This window comes from Girardinichthys multiradiatus, chromosome 20 (assembly GCF_021462225.1).
Source record: "Girardinichthys multiradiatus isolate DD_20200921_A chromosome 20, DD_fGirMul_XY1, whole genome shotgun sequence".
Taxonomy (NCBI): domain Eukaryota; kingdom Metazoa; phylum Chordata; class Actinopteri; order Cyprinodontiformes; family Goodeidae; genus Girardinichthys; species Girardinichthys multiradiatus.
In genome coordinates this window covers 30,499,259-30,517,513 of record NC_061812.1, presented here as the reverse complement: position 1 = coordinate 30,517,513, position 18,255 = coordinate 30,499,259, and the positions used below count along the sequence as shown (strand labels likewise).

The 18,255-nt window shown below is 38.5% G+C and overlaps 1 protein-coding gene across 1 annotated transcript; it reads left to right on the top strand.

Annotated features, from left to right (window-relative positions):
- The first annotated feature begins 4,720 nt into the window (after window positions 1–4,720).
- prph (peripherin) lies at window positions 4,721–14,423 on the top strand. Its single transcript, XM_047347989.1, has 9 exons — window positions 4,721–5,358; window positions 6,999–7,059; window positions 9,831–9,926; window positions 11,615–11,779; window positions 11,862–11,987; window positions 12,079–12,299; window positions 12,401–12,453; window positions 13,604–13,677; window positions 13,754–14,423. The coding sequence occupies exons 1-9, from the start codon at window positions 4,733–4,735 to the stop codon at window positions 13,814–13,816; spliced, it is 1,485 nt and encodes a 494-aa protein (XP_047203945.1). The 5' UTR covers window positions 4,721–4,732; the 3' UTR covers window positions 13,817–14,423.
- Window positions 14,424–18,255: the final 3,832 nt, after the last annotated feature.

The window sequence follows — 18,255 nt, the reverse complement described above, 5'->3', positions numbered from 1 at the left end:
CAACTTTTTAAAGGGTTCTGAAAATAATAATTAACAGAACTGTATGTATATATCTGAGCCTGTAAGTATAATTTTGACAGAAATTTGTGCACCCAATTTATGTTTTTATTGATGTTGTTTTAACATCATCCCTCTCTAAAAAAGGAATGGGTCAAATGCATCATTAAAACCCCAACATTGGTTTGACATTCCTGTTTGTAATGGGTCTATGTAAACTGTAAACTTTAGACTGGGACTGAATCAACAAACCAGGAAAATAAAAACACGCAATTTGACAAAGAAAGCTATGAAACACAGTCAAAAACCTTTAAAGATTTTTTTTTTCTCCAGCAGGTCACATTCGAAGCTTTTAAGGTTGAAAAATTATCTTGAAATGGCATAAAATTACAGTTGCAAACCAGTTTATGTATGCAGCAACACTGATGCTAAAATTAAATCAGATTTTCCTTCAGAGATGATCCCCAACCCATTATTATTGAAGAATATTAAGTGCGACCATTGCCCCACAAATAAAATCATACTTTTAGCTTACTTTACCTTTTGACTGATATATCCAAATCCCTGTTTCTATATGAAACCTAACACACACACTGAGTTTAGTCTATTGAAATGGTAACAGATATTTCATCCGATAGAGTCAAATTACCTGAATTGGATTTATGGCTCCTGTGGGATTTCTCAGAGAAACAAAGGGATCATATGCTAATGGTGGCATTTGGTTGGGGGTCAGTGTTACTGACACAAACCACAACAATTTTTCTTTTCTTTGCATGTAAGTTTATGTTCATGACATGCACACTGTTAAACAAGGACATGGAAATGCAGAGTCTTAAAAATGATTTTAAAAAAACATCACAGATGCTATAAAGGCAGGATGGAGGAAGTGAGGTTCTGCTCTGTGCAGACAGATGAGTCAGAGGGGGGAGGGAATGTGAGGAGAGAGTTACTGACCATAAAGCAGGTTGATTGGATTACAGAGCTATGTCTAACAGGCCATTTGTTAGACAGAGAAACAGACCTTGGCTATGGCAGCCATGCAGGAGAGAAGTGGACGCGTATGTGTTGGTGTTAGACAGAGAGACAGAATAAAAGACGACTAAATCTATCACACAGTGAGGTGTAATCATCTGAAGGGAGAAGAAAGCAAATGCTAAAATCAATAACAAAACTGCAATTTTATAATGACAATAATCAAAGAGAGCTTACATATGAATATATGAGATGTGAGATGTATAATGTACCAAGCATCAATTGGGACACAAAGGGAGGAAAGCACCACACCCAGTCAGCACAGAGCATGCTCTGTATGACATCAACTTTATGCAGGACTGATGTGCAGGGCTGTCTGCAAACCAACATCTCACTCAGAAAGGTGTGTACATGTGAAAACAATCATCTACATTCATGCTTGATATTACCTAAGAAAGGTTTTAAATGACAAGTATGAGATAGAATTATAAATGGTACATTTTAAATGATCAAATGTTGATTTTATTAAATCAAACATGGAATATATTGACATGCCAACCCTTCTTTGTTTATCCTTACATTACTTTAGAGCATTTTTTGTAAAGAATCTGTAGCTGTCATATTTCTGTTCACTTTACTCATATTACATTTTTGTATTTTACAAAATGTCTCCTGTCTCCTGTTTTCTTGTTAATTCATGTCTTTTATAGGATCCGCAGGAAATATGTGATTTAGCTGTACATGAGCGATGCAATAAAATAATTAGTCAATAATTTGTGATTATATCACCCAAATGTAAGTAGGCAGGGAGAGGAGAGGCAAACTTATAGCAAGATAAAAGATTAAATTATGTAAAAAATAATTTTAGGCACTAGTGGCCTTTATTTTAAACTTTTTTTTTAGGGTGAGTTGACAGGAAATAGGGTGGAGAACATGCAGTAAATATCAAGGACTCGAAACCACTATAGCCTGCGTCAAGGACTAAGGCCTCCATACATGGATCACACTCTTTACCCCTACACTACTGCCGCACCATGGTTTAAATTTTTAAAAGTCTGGAACTCCGACAAAATACAAATGGTGTCCAGCAAGTTGGAGGGTGAGCAACAGTGGGAATATGCACTGGACAGAGTACTAGGATACCAAACTGGTGAGACTAATCATGAAAAACCCAAAGTTATTTTCACTATGACAGAAAATGTGTATTTGGACAGTTAAGTTGCAGGAAACATGCTTTTCAATGAAAACAGTAGCTTTGAAACACCTAAAAAAAAAAAATATGACACTAATATCAGGGTGCTATGCTATAAATGTTACTGAAACCCTTATTAAACCAAACCTCAATATGCATCATTTTATGGCTATTTGAAGTTGGCCTGTTCTCAAATTACCTCAAGCTCAGTCAGACAGAATGGTGAGCCTCTGTGAACATCGGTGGATCTCTGCAGCTCCTCCAGAGTTACCATGCCTGTTTTTTTTAGGCAGACAGACAAGTCTTGGCTAAGGTTTCCCCTAATTTGTTGGTTTCTGAAGGCAGTTGGGTGCACCAGGTTTTTTTTAGGGCAAGTGTAAATAGTAGTTATTTTAAATGCTTGCCACACTTTTCATATTTTTATTTGCGAAAGAATTATAAAAAAAACAATAATCGTTTTCCTCTTGGCTCAAAACTATTTTTTATCATGCAGACTGAAAGGATTATTAATATCAAAAGTGTCATGACTCAACAATAATACAAATTTTATCTTTAACATGATTTACACCTTCCCATTGTGTTTCTTAGAAGTGAACACCTAAAGGAAGAAGAGGAGATTTCCTTTTACTTTCAGGATATTTATAAAAAGAAAATAAGCATGGAAAATCATACAGTTTACTTAATATTGTATAGAAACAAATTACCTCTAATACTAAAGAATAAAACGGGAGCTGTTTATCTCAAAGAATTCAATACAATAAAACTGATCAAGTATGGGTGTAATTCGGAAACATTTTTGATGATTTAAGGCTAATTTTGAAGATAAAAGTTTGGGTGAAGAAAATAGAGACGGTTAGCGGTGTGTTTGCTTTTTTGATCTACACAGAAGGTACGGAAATAAATATAATATTTGTAACTATCAGTTATTGGCCATACCAGAAATATTAATATCAGATATTGATACCAGCTGTTACCTCTATAGTTAAAATAGTTGATCATTTCTGTTTCATTTTACTTATAAAGAGCCATAAATAACTTATAAAGGAGGCTTGAGGGCCACCGATGCAGACCGCTGTTTTAACTGAACTTAGTAAATTTTACAAAAAATAAACAAATGAAGCACAGAAGAGTCTGTTGGGATAGAAAGGTTAGAAGGTTACATTTTTGCTGTTACATCACAAAGGTCCCAATAAAACACATAATACTGTTAAAAGGCACCATTTATAACTACACACTGGTTTGTCTAAAGTCAATGAGTGTGTGAACTTGTATTGACAACAGTCACCGTGTGTTTCCAGTGTCAGTGACTGAGCTTTTACTGTAACTAACTCTATGTGCTCTCTTTCAGACTCTATCCTTGAAAACTGGCTCAAAGTTTATCTGTTCTTTCTTTCTAGGTGAAACGACTAAAGGAGCTACATCCATTAACATTTACTTTTCCTTCCCATAGAAAGTACTCCTGGATCAGTGCTTCTGTGTTCTTTTTGTGTCTCTGCTCTGTTCTCTCAAACTCCCAGTCGGTCGTGGCAGATGGCCGCTCACACTGAGCCTGGTTCTGCTGGAGGTTTCTTCCTGTTAAAAGGAAGTTTTTCCTCTCCACTGTCGCTACATGCATGCTCAGTATGAGGGATTGCTGCAAAGTCAACGCTAGTGACTGTCCACTGTCTCTACATGCTCATCCAGGAGGAGGGAATGCTGCAAGTCACTGACTGGATGCAATCTGCTGGGTTTCCTTAGATAGAAAAACTTTTTATCCAATTTGAATAAAAAACTGAATCTGACTGCACTGTTCAATGGTTAGGATTAATTGGAATGTATGTACCTGACTTTTGTGAAGTGCCTTGAGACAACATGTGTTGTGAATTGGCGCTATATAAATAAACTGAATTGAATTGAATTGTCATCCGTGCCTTCTGCCCTGACATGAACTCATTGGACTAAAAACCTGCAGCCGACCCCTCGCACAAATGGACTTACCGGTCTAAAAAGTCCAACTCTGACTGGGATTACTGGACATGATGCTTTTTCCAAAGGCGTAAAATAACTGCAGAGTCATGGCTCTAACCCAGACGGCCAGAATATCAATAAAGTATTCCATTACAGTAAAAGGAGAGTCCGACACAGAGGCGAGAGACAGGGAGACAAATGGACGAGGGGAAAAAAGAATCAAATCAATACATCCAGGGGAATCAGTTTAGGTTTAAATTTCAAATCCCCTTTTTGAAATAAAATAATTGACAGGCATTAAAAAAGGAGTGCAAACGTATATACAGTAAAAAAATATAAAACTAACAAGTTTATCAGCTGGAAAGTGACAATGAAGGCATCAATATGTGATGCAAGGAGGAGGCAGTCAGGTCTGTAACAGGGGCTTAATCTGGCTCAGAGCAAAATTATCTGATCAAAAGGATGGAGAAGTGTGAGAGAAGCAGGGTCCATCTCTGAGGGGAAGGGAGTGGCCAAAGCATGCATGGTGATAAGGGATGGAGAGAGGAAGGCTTGATGTGGGTGGGGTGAGGACAGCTGAAGGAGGGGGTGAGAGCATAAAAGCTCTCAGCACTCTTCAGTCTGATGTCCTGTTGCTTCAGGAGCATTTCAGAGCCTCCACTTCTTCATCCTTTCACAGCAGCATATAACAGAACCAGAGCAACCATGAGCCACTCTTCAATAACCTCCACCTCCTACAGGCGCACTTTTGGAAGCCCTCACCCCATCTCCTTGTCCTCCTACTCCCCCGTTTCCTCTCGTCTTCCCATTTCTGGAGGTCGCTATGTCCGCTCGGCCTCGCCCGCTGTGGCTACCCGCTCCACCACCTATCACCAACAGCGCTCCCGTCCCACCCCCCAGCCCCCTCGCCTCTCCTACGACAAGGTGGACTTCACCTTAGCGGAGGCCATCAACCAGGAGTTCCTGGCCACACGCAGCAATGAGAAGGCTGAGCTGCAGGAGCTCAACGACCGCTTCGCCAGCTTCATCGAGAAGGTGCGTTACCTGGAGCAGCAGAATGGAGCTCTGCTGCAGGAACTGAATCAGTTCAAGGGTCAGTACCAGCACGGCCAGCCCAACCGGGCCTCTGAGCTCTTCCAGGAGGAGCTGAGGGAGATGAGGCGCCAGCTGGATGCAGTTGGCAAGGAGAGGGACCAGTACCAGCTGGAGAGGGACAACCTGGGCGAAGACCTGGCCCTTCTGAAGCAGAGGTCAGTATGAATGTGACACAGACAGATAGACACACACACACAGACAGACAGACAGGCAGACAGACAGACAGAAAAGCATTCCCACAGCAGGATGCTGCCACAACCACAAAAATTTTGTTTCCTGAAAGCTTTAAAAGATATCGAAGGCTGGTAACGTGTCTTAGTTGTCACAGATAGACAGAGACTCATCTTCCACTTAGCTCCTACTAGTTAAGGGCGTGGCACACTAGCAGCAACCTCATAAAGAATGCTGCACTGCATGAAGAGTTTAGACTGCTGTCTTGCATGATGAAAATACATTTTTACTGAAGGAATTATAAAGCAAAGATATTATTCTTTATAATCAGTTACATTTAACCCATATTTTCCTCAATCTTTGTTTTTTTTGTATTATCATGACTTTTTGAGTTCTCTATGAACATCTGACAATCTCAATCAGTACAATCTATCTGAGTTTGTGCATAAGGAGCAGTGAAAGTCCATCCAACAAGTCAAATATCTTAATAACATGCAGAATGGTAATGTATTATACCTGGAATACAGTAACCTAATAAATATCACATCCAAATGTTATTTTGGGATTGGGATTTTGCACATATACCAATGATAATGTTTTGTGCAGCTTTAAATTTAACAAGATAAAGACTCGGTGCAGAATGTGTTGCAGAGTGGTGGAGGGTGGAGGGACTGGACACAGGGTGGGGCTGGCTGAGAGGCAAGAAGGGGAAACAAAAAATGGGGAGAGGAGACAGGACGAGAGCAAAAAAAAAAAAAAAAACAGGAGTTCAAAACGAATAGCGTCAGGAAAAATCAATGTGACTCTATAACCCCATTAGGTGTGTTCCAGTGTCCCTCTGTTGGGATGGTGCCAGAAAGCCCATTAGGACAAGAACGGCCCCGTGTAACACAGCATGAATTAAAAATGAGAGCCGAGGGCAATACTTTATGACCACCTCTGCACGTCTACTCAAACACAGCAAATAAGTCACAAAATGAAAGAAACCTCCTTAGACTTATGGCAGCAGTGAACTGTACCTGACTGTGCAGCAACATTACCGTCACTGGATGCAACTGAAACTGAATAAAACTGTTCCTCTTTTATTCTTCATTACACAAAAGTTTTCAAGTTTTAGTAATTCATTTAACATGGACTGTGCACAATAACAGACATTAATGTAATCATATGAAAACTGTCCAAAAGGCTATTTAATTTTATATCTGTTATACCTGATCATCAGTGCAGACTATAACTTGATAAAATCAGAAATTATTTTGCACTACTATGAAAATGTTATATTAAAATAATCTTTGCCGAAAACAGGATGTGTGTGTATGCAACCTAATTTGGTTTGTGGAGATGACCTTAGTGACCTGCAGAGAAACCACATTAGTTCAACAAAGCACATGGTGGTCCCAGTGGGCACTCTCCCAAAATGCTTTTAACGGGGCAGTGAATTACCAGATTGATCCTGGAAGCTTTTCACCATCTGATGCCCTGGCACCACCTTTCAAATGGAGGTTCACCTAACCTAAAAAGCTTTTTTTTTATCACTCTCCATTCTTGACAAAGAAATTAAAACAGGATCTTAGGGCCCTGGAGGATTCTGCATATTGTTTGAAGGTTTTTGTTCTGCTCTCAGGTTGGACGAAGAAGTCCAGAAGAGGGCGGATGCTGAAAATAATCTGGTTGCCTTCCGCAAGGTAAACACCGAGGTCACTCTATGAGGATTATAATATTCCTTTCACGGTTTACAGTTTCAGATAACAGGCTGAACATTTAGGTGCTGCAGTACGTCCCACCTCTTACTCTTCCACACTCTTCACTGTCATACAATAGTATGTCAGCGAAGATATCTAACATGGTATTGCTTTATTCAAACGCATGTTCAGATCATTAATAAAAAGTCCAGACAGTCAAAAATTATTGCCTTTACACTTAAGAACTGCCCTGCCTTTTACAATTATGTCTGTGGGATTAAAATATTTTTATAAAGGGTAAATAATGGATCTACTTTGTATATACCATGAACATCTTTTTTAATGAAAATAGCCTTCCTTGTAAACATATTGGTAGAATTCAAGCACACAGTAACTAATTTGTTAAAAAGCCTTTCACTCTCACTCTGAAATAATATAAGCTAATCTTACAGTTGTGTCATGTACCCAGACACAGAAGACAAGAGGCATTCATGTGACTAACACATCATAGATATTAATGATTCAAAAACATGTATGGACTAATACTGCATCAAAAATTCTGTTTTCAGTGCTAAATTATCCAGAGAAATTAGACAATTCAGGACAGGAGTTTTCAGATAATTTGGAGCAGTGTTTAAATGGTATAAAACAAAATGTGCAGCTCATGTAAAAAGAATCGTAGACAGAAATTATACATCACTTCAAAATAGTAATACTCACAAAATGGGGTGCAGAAAATTACTTTATATGGATTTTTTCTTATAAAAGTAAAAGCAGCAGAAAAAATTAAAGTAGTTACTGGACTCATGTACAGGTCCTTCTCAAAATATTAGCATATTGTGATAAAGTTCATTATTTTCCATAATGTCATGATGAAAATTTAACATTCATATATTTTAGATTCATTGCACACTAACTGAAATATTTCAGGCATTTTATTGTCTTAATACGGATGATTTTGGCATACAGCTCATGAAAACCCAAAATTCCTATCTCACAAAATTAGCATATTTCATCCGACCAATAAAAGAAAAGTGTTTTTAATACAAAAAACGTCAACCTTCAAATAATCATGTACAGTTATGCACTCAATACTTGGTCGGGAATCCTTTTGCAGAAATGACTGCTTCAATGCGGCGTGACATGGAGGCAATCAGCCTGTGGCACTGCTGAGGTCTTAAGGAGGCCCAGGATGCTTCGATAGCGGCCTTTAGCTCATCCAGATTGTTGGGTCTTGAGTCTCTCAACGTTCTCTTCACAATATCCCACAGATTCTCTATGGGGTTCAGGTCAGGAGAGTTTGCAGGCCAATTGAGCACAGTGATACCATGGTCAGTAAACCATTTACCAGTGGTTTTGGCACTGTGAGCAGGTGCCAGGTCGTGCTGAAAAATGAAATCTTCATCTCCATAAAGCTTTTAAGCAGATGGATTGAAGTGCTCCAAAATCTCCTGATAGCTAGCTGCATTGACCCTGCCCTTGATAAAACACAGTGGACCAACACCAGCAGCTGACACGGCACCCCAGACCATCACTGACTGTGGGTACTTGACACTGGACTTCTGGCATTTTGGCATTTCCTTCTCCCCAGTCTTCCTCCAGACTCTGGCACCTTGATTTCCGAATGACATGCAGAATTTGCTTTCATCCGAAAAAAGTACTTTGGACCACTGAGCAACAGTCCAGTGCTGCTTCTCTGTAGCCCAGGTCAGGCGCTTCTGCCGCTGTTTCTGGTTCAAAAGTGGCTTGACCTGGGGAATGCGGCACCTGTAGCCCATTTCCTGCACACACCTGTGCACGGTGGCTCTGGATGTTTCTACTCCAGACTCAGTCCACTGCTTCCACAGGTCCTCCAAGGTCTGGAATCGGCCCTTCTCCACAATCTTCCTCAGGGTCCGGTCACCTCTTCTCGTTGTGCAGCGTTTTCTGCCACACTTTTTCCTTCCCACAGACTTCCCACTGAGGTGCCTTGATACAGCACTCTGGGAACAGCCTATTCGTTCAGAAATTTCTTTCTGTGTCTTACCCTCTTGCTTGAGGGTGTCAATAGTGGCCTTCTGGACAGCACTCAGGTCGGCAGTCTTACCCATGATTGGGGTTTTGAGTGATGAACCAGGCTGGGAGTTTTAAAGGCCTCAGGAATCTTTTGCAGGTGTTTAGAGTTAACTCGTTGATTCAGATGATTAGGTTCATAGCTCGTTTAGAGACGCTTTTAATGATATGCTAATTTTGTGAGATAGGAATTTTGGGTTTTCATGAGCTGTATGCCACAATCATCCGTATTAAGACAATAAAAGACCTGAAATATTTCAGTTAGTGTGCAATGAATCTAAAATATATGAATGTTAAATTTTCATCATGACATTATGGAAAATAATGAACTTTATCACAATATGCTAATATTTTGAGAAGGACCTGTATGCATATAAATTTCTTCCTTTTTTAAAAAGATGTCTTTTGGGACACCTCCTGGCAAAAATCAGATTTTATTCAGAACTACATCCATATATACAAGTTCATAATTCTTTTCTTCCTGACAATTCATCTTTTGACAGCGATATGAAGGACCAGTAGAAAAAATCATACGGTATATTATATATTACATGATACAAATTAGTTAGTTATTCCTTTGATGCCAGCACGGATCCAAGCAGATAAATGCAAGGAGGTGAAGAACCACAGTTTTTCCTCTCCATATGAGAAGACTACTGGGCTGTACCTCCTGGAGATTCATCCACACACTTTAACTCGTTTTTGTCTTCTAAATCAATTAGGATGTGGATGATGCTACCTTGTCTCGTCTGGAGCTGGAGAGGAAGATCGAAACTCTTATGGATGAGATTGAATTCCTGAAAAAACTCCATGATGAAGTAAGCGATGCTTCTTTTGTTCCACTGCACTGCCACTGTAGAAACGTACCTTTTCCAGAATCACCAGTGAGTATTTGTTGCATAATCCTAAAGTACAAATGACACTACCTTCTAAGTAAACCTACTTAACTGTTTTAGGATATCTGCCAGAACTGTAATAACCGAAGAAATTGTATGATCAACTTTAGAGTAGAAAACAATGTATCAGATCTGATACTTAAATCTTTTTAACTTTCTTGATGCAAAAAAGAGAGCCAACTGACCAGGTCTGTGCAAGTCTTGGTTATTGGATTTTCCCATTAGAAACCAATGATGAATAATAATAAAAAAATTAAAAAACGTGGTAAAGTATTTTTTCTTTTAAAATTGTTTAGAAATTAAAAACTGGGTTTTGTAATTGGCCCATATCACCACATTCCCGCCACAATTCATCTTGTGCTTGCTCCAATCTGTGAGATCACAGCACACACATGGTAGGGGTGAGCATTTTTGATACAATGCAATCACTTTTTTAAGTAAATATTTATCAACATCCAAACTCATCAGATCCTTAGATATGTGTTCATTTTATGGATAAATTATATTTTTCTTCCAAAATTTGTTTTATGTTGGAAAATATACCTGAGAAAACATATTGGAGGTGTGCAGAAGAAACAGCGCCTCCTACAGCCACAGTATACAATGGTGACTGAATTGTTAGTAAGTTTTAAGAGCAACCTGAACGGTTTTTATTTTTCTGTACAAGAAAGTGTATGTTTTTATTATTTTAAACTTAACAAGCAAGCAAACAATATATACATTTCTACTTGTCAGTTTTTACCGCAAGAAAGAAAAACTGTGTATTTCAGTTTAGTATTTTTAAACAAATATCAAACAAAACATTGTTTTTTTGTCTTACATGAAATGTTTCTGATGAGAACAGCAGCTCATTAAAACATGCCAGAACCTCCTTCAGCTGCAGCATGAAGCATATTTCTGTTGATTATTCCCATTTCTAGTCATTGGGAAAGGGCGCCCCCCTGTGAGGTTGTGGTGTACACATTTAACACTTAAACATATTGCTGTCCTCCAGAGGTGGATAATGACACTGAGGTTAGAATCTGATTTGCATCGTATGATTATTGGTTAGTTTAAAGGGCTATTCTTTAGTTTTTTGAAGGATTCTGGGCAGCAATGTGGAACATCTCTGGTTGAAAACCATGTTTAGACTCTTCAGGACTTAACTCAATAACTGCACTGAAAAGAAAATCTACAAAATACAATTGGAGATTAAGAAACCTTTATTCTGTTTGTACAAACAAACATAATTTCAATATGTGATGCATCACAAACACCCTTTTCAATGTTTTCTTGACAATAGAACCATCTTAGACTGAGAAAAGTGTGAGATAAGTCGAATATTTAGGTCACGCCAGGACTGAATTATCTGCTGTGATTATGAATGCTTTAAAAGGCAGTTTGAAAACAGCACAAAATCAGTCAATCCATCCATTAAGATAATTTATTATAGGATATATTTTTAGTTGCGGATGTTTCTAACAAGTTACAAAGCACCAAGGGTTTTTTGCAGATGACTTTACTGCAGTTTGGGAGGCTGCAGAAGGAGGTCCTGGCTATGGGGGACATGAATGTAATAACCACCACTGATTTGAATTTCAATCGATTCGTTTTCAATGCTTCTCTCACAGGAGATCCAAGACGTGCAAGTGAGTGTCCAAACACAGCAGCTGAAAATGGAAGTGGACAGCACCTCCAGGCCGGACCTTACCGCTGCTCTGAGGGACATCAGGGCGCAATATGAAACCATTGCTATGAAGAACATGCAAGAATCTGAGGACTGGTATAAATCCAAGGTGGGGAACGAAGGACACACATGTATACAGCACATTTGTACAATTTGTTGAGGTTGAGGGCTTTATTTCTTTCCGCTGGCAGTTTGCAGACTTGACTGAGTCTGCAAAGCGCAACACTGATGCTCTGAGGCAGGCCAAGCAGGAGGCCAGTGAGTCCAGGAGGCAGATTCAGGCTCTAAACTGTGAAACTGATGCCTTGAAGAACACAGTAAGAGCAAACACCACTTGTGGTTCCTCTGTATAAATGCATTATACATTTGAAAGAACTCTTGAGCCACTGTTTACTTCTCTGTCTCCAGAATGAAGCTTTGCTGAGGCAGATGCGTGAAATGGAGGACCAGTTTGGCAATGAGATTGGCAACTACCAGGACAATGTTGGCAGACTGGAGGATGAGATACGCCACCTGAAGGAAGAGATGGCCCGTCACCTCCGGGAGTACCAGGACCTCCTTAATGTCAAAATGGCCCTGGACATTGAGATCGCCACTTACCGTAAACTGCTGGAAGGAGAGGAGAGCAGGTGAATAGGGACTCTGAAACCCGTTTATACCATAATTATTTGCTATATGGGCATAATGTTAGATATTTGTACTACATGACAGAAACATTTTTACCTGACAGGATCTCTGTTCCAATCCTCAATATTGGTATGAGCCATCACTTTGGTGATCGAGGTAAGATGTACTTTCATTCTCTAAACTCGTTTAAATTAATAATGAAAATTGAATGTCCACTTTGAAACAAAAACTGTTTATTGAGGGTCCAACTGTTTACACTGTAGACATTGTTCGGATTTACCCGATCCTCGTTGCAATAGTTTCAGATTTCTTCAAGACCAATCTCTTGCTTAGATGCAATTTATTTTGTGATCAAAAAAATTATTTTATTTCTTTTGTTTTTAAGCTGGACCCGCAAAACAATGCTTCTAATATTAACATTAGGGTTTGAACTCTATTTAGTTTTCCTAACTCGGAATTCACCGTGTCACAGATTTAAGTGTATTGTTTTTAAAGCAGCTGTTCATCTTCAGCATGATCATCTATGAAGGAAGGTACGCTGCCAGTGTCAGCCTTTAAAGTCATCTCAAAGTCACAGTACATTAAGGATAACATCAGAGAAACAAACTGTATTGGACAAACTTAGACTTTTTTCATCCCTAATCCATTTATTTAATCCCTACTTTGTAACTCTGCACAGCTTGTCAGTATTTTAACAGGTCTGTGTGTGACTGATGGTTCGTTCTTTAACCTGTCACCTTATGTCTAAAAAGCAACACTGAACAGAACAACTTCTGCCTTGGCAATAAAGTTTTAACTGAAGTAAAATGGTAAATGGACTGAATGGACGCTTTTTTAGTTATACAGACCACTCAAAGTGCTTCACACTAGAGCCATATTCACCCAAATGCACTCACAAACGCGCGCACAGTCAGACACCAATCAGTAGCCAACTTCGGGTCAAGTGCCTTGCCCAGGGGCACATTGGCATGTGACAGGAGGAAGCTGGAATCAAATCCACAACTTTCGGATTGCAAGACGACTACTTTTCCCACGATAACAATATAAATTGGTATACCTCTGTTATACTATTGCTTATCTGCCTCACATTTTGATGATGGACCAAAGCGCAAGTTTAAGTAAATGATGATCCAGCACTGCCTTTATGCACATCTGATATTGTACATGTGAAATATTATTGTTTTTGCAAGCAGGAAGGGTGAAAAAAGCAACTTACTCAGTTTTTGGATTAAAAAACATACATTAGAGCATAGGAATTATTATGGCAGCAGCTTTATTTTGCATTTGGGTCCAACTGTCTTTACAGACTATGAAAGAACTCCAGACACTCAAGGCAAAAAGACTGTGGTGATAAAGACTGTGGAGACCAGAGATGGAGAGGTACAATGAATTATGACATAATCTGAAATTTTAATTCTGAAAATCAACATTTCTTAGTGTTTGCTTTCCCCATCAGGTGGTGAAGGAATCCAGGAGGGAGAAGGAGAGTGACTCGGGTAAAACTGACAAGGACGAGTAGATGGAAACTGTGATAATAAAGGCTGTGCCATCATAGAAAAAAATTAGATAAAAGTAGAAAATAATAATTCTGGCAAATTTTGTTTTCATTTACAGGCTGTGTGTTATTGTCTAGCAATGTATCTCTCAGCATAGGTGCAATGTTGGATGAATACCTTTGGACAGACTCACTTTGGTGCTATGAAAGCGATTGCTGTGTTGTCCAAATCCACTTTACTACTGTACCACCCAAGGCCTTGATTTACAGTGCAATCCTGTGGACAAATGGACAAAAACAGGTGGTTTAGATAGGGGATTTTAGTAGTTAGAGTTATTATGTATGTGTGACTTATAGTAACAAACATGCTCTGAAACTGCCCTTTGGCCAGCAGACCTTTAAACACAGACTGAGATTATTTAAAATGGTTGGCTTTTTGTTTTACAAGCTTTGCTATCTTCTCATTGTTCAATAATGTGGATTAGTTAATGAACATACAAGAAATAAATAAAATGCTGAAACAGAAAGTATGTCCAACTAGACTTCTGCAGAATGTGCTTTTCAATGATGTGTGAATCTGAAACAATTAATGAAAGAATATGAATGTGCAAATAAACTTAACTGGAACAAATGTTTGTTGTTTGACTCCATGAATACTTTTATGTTAATAAGTGCTTTTTCACTTGTGTTTATGATCTGTGTAAGCAAAACCTCCATTATCTGCGTTTGATGCTTTTTTTTAGGTAAGGTAAGGTAAGGTAAGGTAAGGTAAGGTAAGGTAAGGTAAGGTACGTTTATTTATATAGCGCTTTTCAGCAACAAGACACTCAAAGTGCTGTGCATACAATTACAATACAATCACAAAGAAAATAAACACAGATACAGACACAGAAAAACAAATCAAATGATAAAATCAAACAACAGAGGTAATTTAAAATAAAATAAAATAAAGAGAATAAAATGATGGACAAGAAAATGAAAGGAAAATTGGACTGAAAATGCAACTAATCATGCCTAGATGGCATAGTCAAAGGCCACTCTAAACAAATAAGTTTTTTATCTTGATTTAAAGCAACTTAGGGTTTCGGTGCTTTTACAGTTTTCTGGCAATTTATTCCAGATTAGTGGAGCATAAGAAGTAAAAGCTGCTTCTCCATGTTTGGTTCTGGTTCTGGGTACGCAGAGTAGATTTGAGTGAGATGACCCGAGAGGTCTGGCTGGTTGATACACTGACAACAAGTCTCTAATGTATTTTGGTGCTAAGCCATTCAGTGATTTATAGACTAACAGTATTTTAAACTCTATTTTCTGAGCTACAGGGAGCCAGTGTAAGGACTTTAGAACTGGGGTGATGTGCTCCACTTTCTTAGTTCTAGTGAGGATGCGGGCAGCAGCGTTCTGGATCAACTGCAGCTGTCTGATCGACTTTTTAGGCAGACCTGTGAAGACACCGTTGCAGTAATCAATTCTACTAAAGATGAACGCATGAATTAGTTTTTCAAGGTCCTGCTGAGACATTAGTCCTTTAATCCTGGAGATGTTCTTTAGGTGATAGAAGGCCAACCTTGTTACTGTCTTTATGTGCATCTGAAGGTTCAGGTCTGAGTCCATCACTACACCCAGGTTTCAAGCCTGACTGGTGGTTTCTAGCTGTATTAACTGAAGCTGTGTGCTAACTTTTAAATACTCTTCTTTTGGTCCAAAGATTATTACTTCAGTTTTGTTTTGATTCAGCTGAAGAAAATTTAGGACCATCCATGCATTGATTTCTTCTATGTATTTATCCAGCGCTTCAATGGGTTTATAGTCACTTGGTGACATCGTAACGTATAGCTTTGTGTCGTCTGCATAGTTATAATAACTTACGTTGTTGTTTATTAAAACCTGAGTTAGGGGGAGCATGTAGATATTGAATAGGAGGGGCCCTAAGATGGACCCTTGGGGAACGCCACATGTGATTTTTGTGGTCTCTGATGTAAAGTTACCTACTGACACAAAAAAGTCCCTGTCCTTCAAGTAGGATTTAAACCAGTTGAGTGTTGTACCAGAAAGGCCGACCCAGTTTTCCAGGCGCTCTAATAAAATGGAGTGATCAACAGTGTCGAATGCTGCACTAAGGTCCAATAATACCAGCACTGTGGTTCTTCCACAGTCTGCATTTATACGGATGTCATTGAACACCTTGACAAGAGCAGTCTGTGTACTGTGGTGAGCAGGAAGCCTGACTGGAAGACATCGAAGCGGCTGGTCGTTGTTAGGAAGTTGTTTAACTGTTGAAACACAGCTTTTTCAAATATCTTACTGATGAAGGGGAGGTTTGATATAGGCCTGTAGTTCTGTAGTAGCAGCTTGTCCAAGTTGCTCTTTTTCAATAGAGGTTTGATAATTGCTGTTTTTAGGGCCTGGGGGAAAACACCTGACAAAAGGGACGTGTTTATTATTTGTGTTAAATCAGATGTTATTACAGGCAAAGCTTTCTTAAGGAAAGCTGTGAGTAAAACATCGAGACAGCAGGAAGAAAAGCTTAGTTGCTGTACGATTTCTTCTAAGATTTTGCAGTTTATTTGGTGAAATTGGGAAATTTTGTCAAAATCAGTTCTAGTTGGAGACAACATTGGTACTGGAGTTGATGTGAATGTGCTGACTGCCCCTCTGATCTTTTGGGTTTTTTCAGTAAAGAATTTAGCAAATTCATTGCAGGCCCTGGTAGAGTGGAGTTCAGATGCTACAGTTACAGGAGGGTTTGTTAGCCTGTCGACCGTGGCAAATAATGCATGAGCATTGTTAATTTTAGAGAAGCTTTCAAAACTTTTACCACTGGATTTTTTTTAATTAACACAAATAGACAATTTTTTTTAAATTATAAAAACATTTGTTAAATATGCAATACACAAGCACAAAAACTACATAAAAATGTATTGCCAGTGGGCCTTGAAAGGTTTTGACAACATAGTTTTTGTACCTTCTGACAGAAAGAATTGCTTTTAAGGAAACAAGGACTCTATCAAAAGCTAACTATTATACAAAAATTCTAACTGAATCCAAAGGAAATTATAAAACAATGTGGAAAAAAATAAATAGTTTAACCAAACCTAATGCAAATACAAATAACTCATATGAATTCAAATTTGAAGAAAAAAATATATCAGAATCTGTTGAAGTTGCAAACACTTTCAATCAATATTTTATTAAACCTGTATAAGATCTTGCTTCTAAATTTTCAGATGATGAGCTTAGTAGTAATAATTTAAATATAATATCAGCATCAGATGAGAATTCTTTCAAAATTGGAGAAGTGGATCAGGCAACGGTCTTGAAAGCTATTGCAGATCTGAATACCACACTATCTAAAGACATGTATAGCATAGAGGCAGCGTTCCTAAAAAAGTATGCTCACACTCTAATCCAGCGTTTGACCCACATTATAAATGTTTCTGTTAAAACTGGAACATTTCCATGCTTGGAAAAAAGCATTAGTTAAACCCATCTTTAAGTCCGGGAATACCACAGATGTCAGTAACTATCGACCAATAAGTCTAGTTCCAGTGATGTCAAAAATGTTAGAAAAAATAGTTTCAGAACAACTAACTCAATATTTAGAAACACACCAGTATATACACCCTAAACAGTATGGTTTTAGACAAAACCATTCTACTAAATCGGCTATCTGCGCATTATTGGCAAGCATTGTGCAGTCGCTTGACAAAGGAAACATTGTGGGTGCAGTATTCCTGGACTTAAAGAAGGCATTTGATACCGTACACCACAGTCGTCTTATTTCAAAATTGTCATCTTTTAATATGTCACGTCAGGCACTATTATGGTTTAAGTCATATCTGCAGGGCCGAGAACAATGTGTAGTTATTGATCATGTAAAATCTGCTCCATGTGAAATTAAAACCGGAATTCCTCAGGGAACCATACTGGGGCCAATTCTCTTCAGCCTGTTTGTGAATGACTTGCCTGAAGTTAGCCTTCAGATGTACGCTGATGACACTGTTGTTTATGTGCCTGGTAAAAACCCTTCAGCTGTCAGCAGCACATTGACCAAAAGTCTAGAGAAAGTATCGTATTGGTTAAACAAATCCTATTTGACAGTAAACTTGAAGAAAACCAAATCTATGTATTTCTCTATACAAAGAACTCTGACAACAAACGATCTAAACATCAGAATAAATGGAGAACTATTTGAACAGGTAGAACAAGAAAAATATTTAGGAGTCCTATTAGATCCTCAGTTAAATTTCAAAAGTCACATTAAAAGCATTGTAAGAACAATGAAGGTGAATATGAACAGTTTCAGAAATAATCAGGAGCTGTCTGACATTAGAATGTGCTCATATCTTTTTGAATACAATGATCCTGTCACATCTGTCGTACTGCACTGCTGTTTGGTCTCAGACCAGTCAAACTACCTTAAAGCCGATCGAAAGGCTTTATAATAGAACTTTAAACATTTTTGA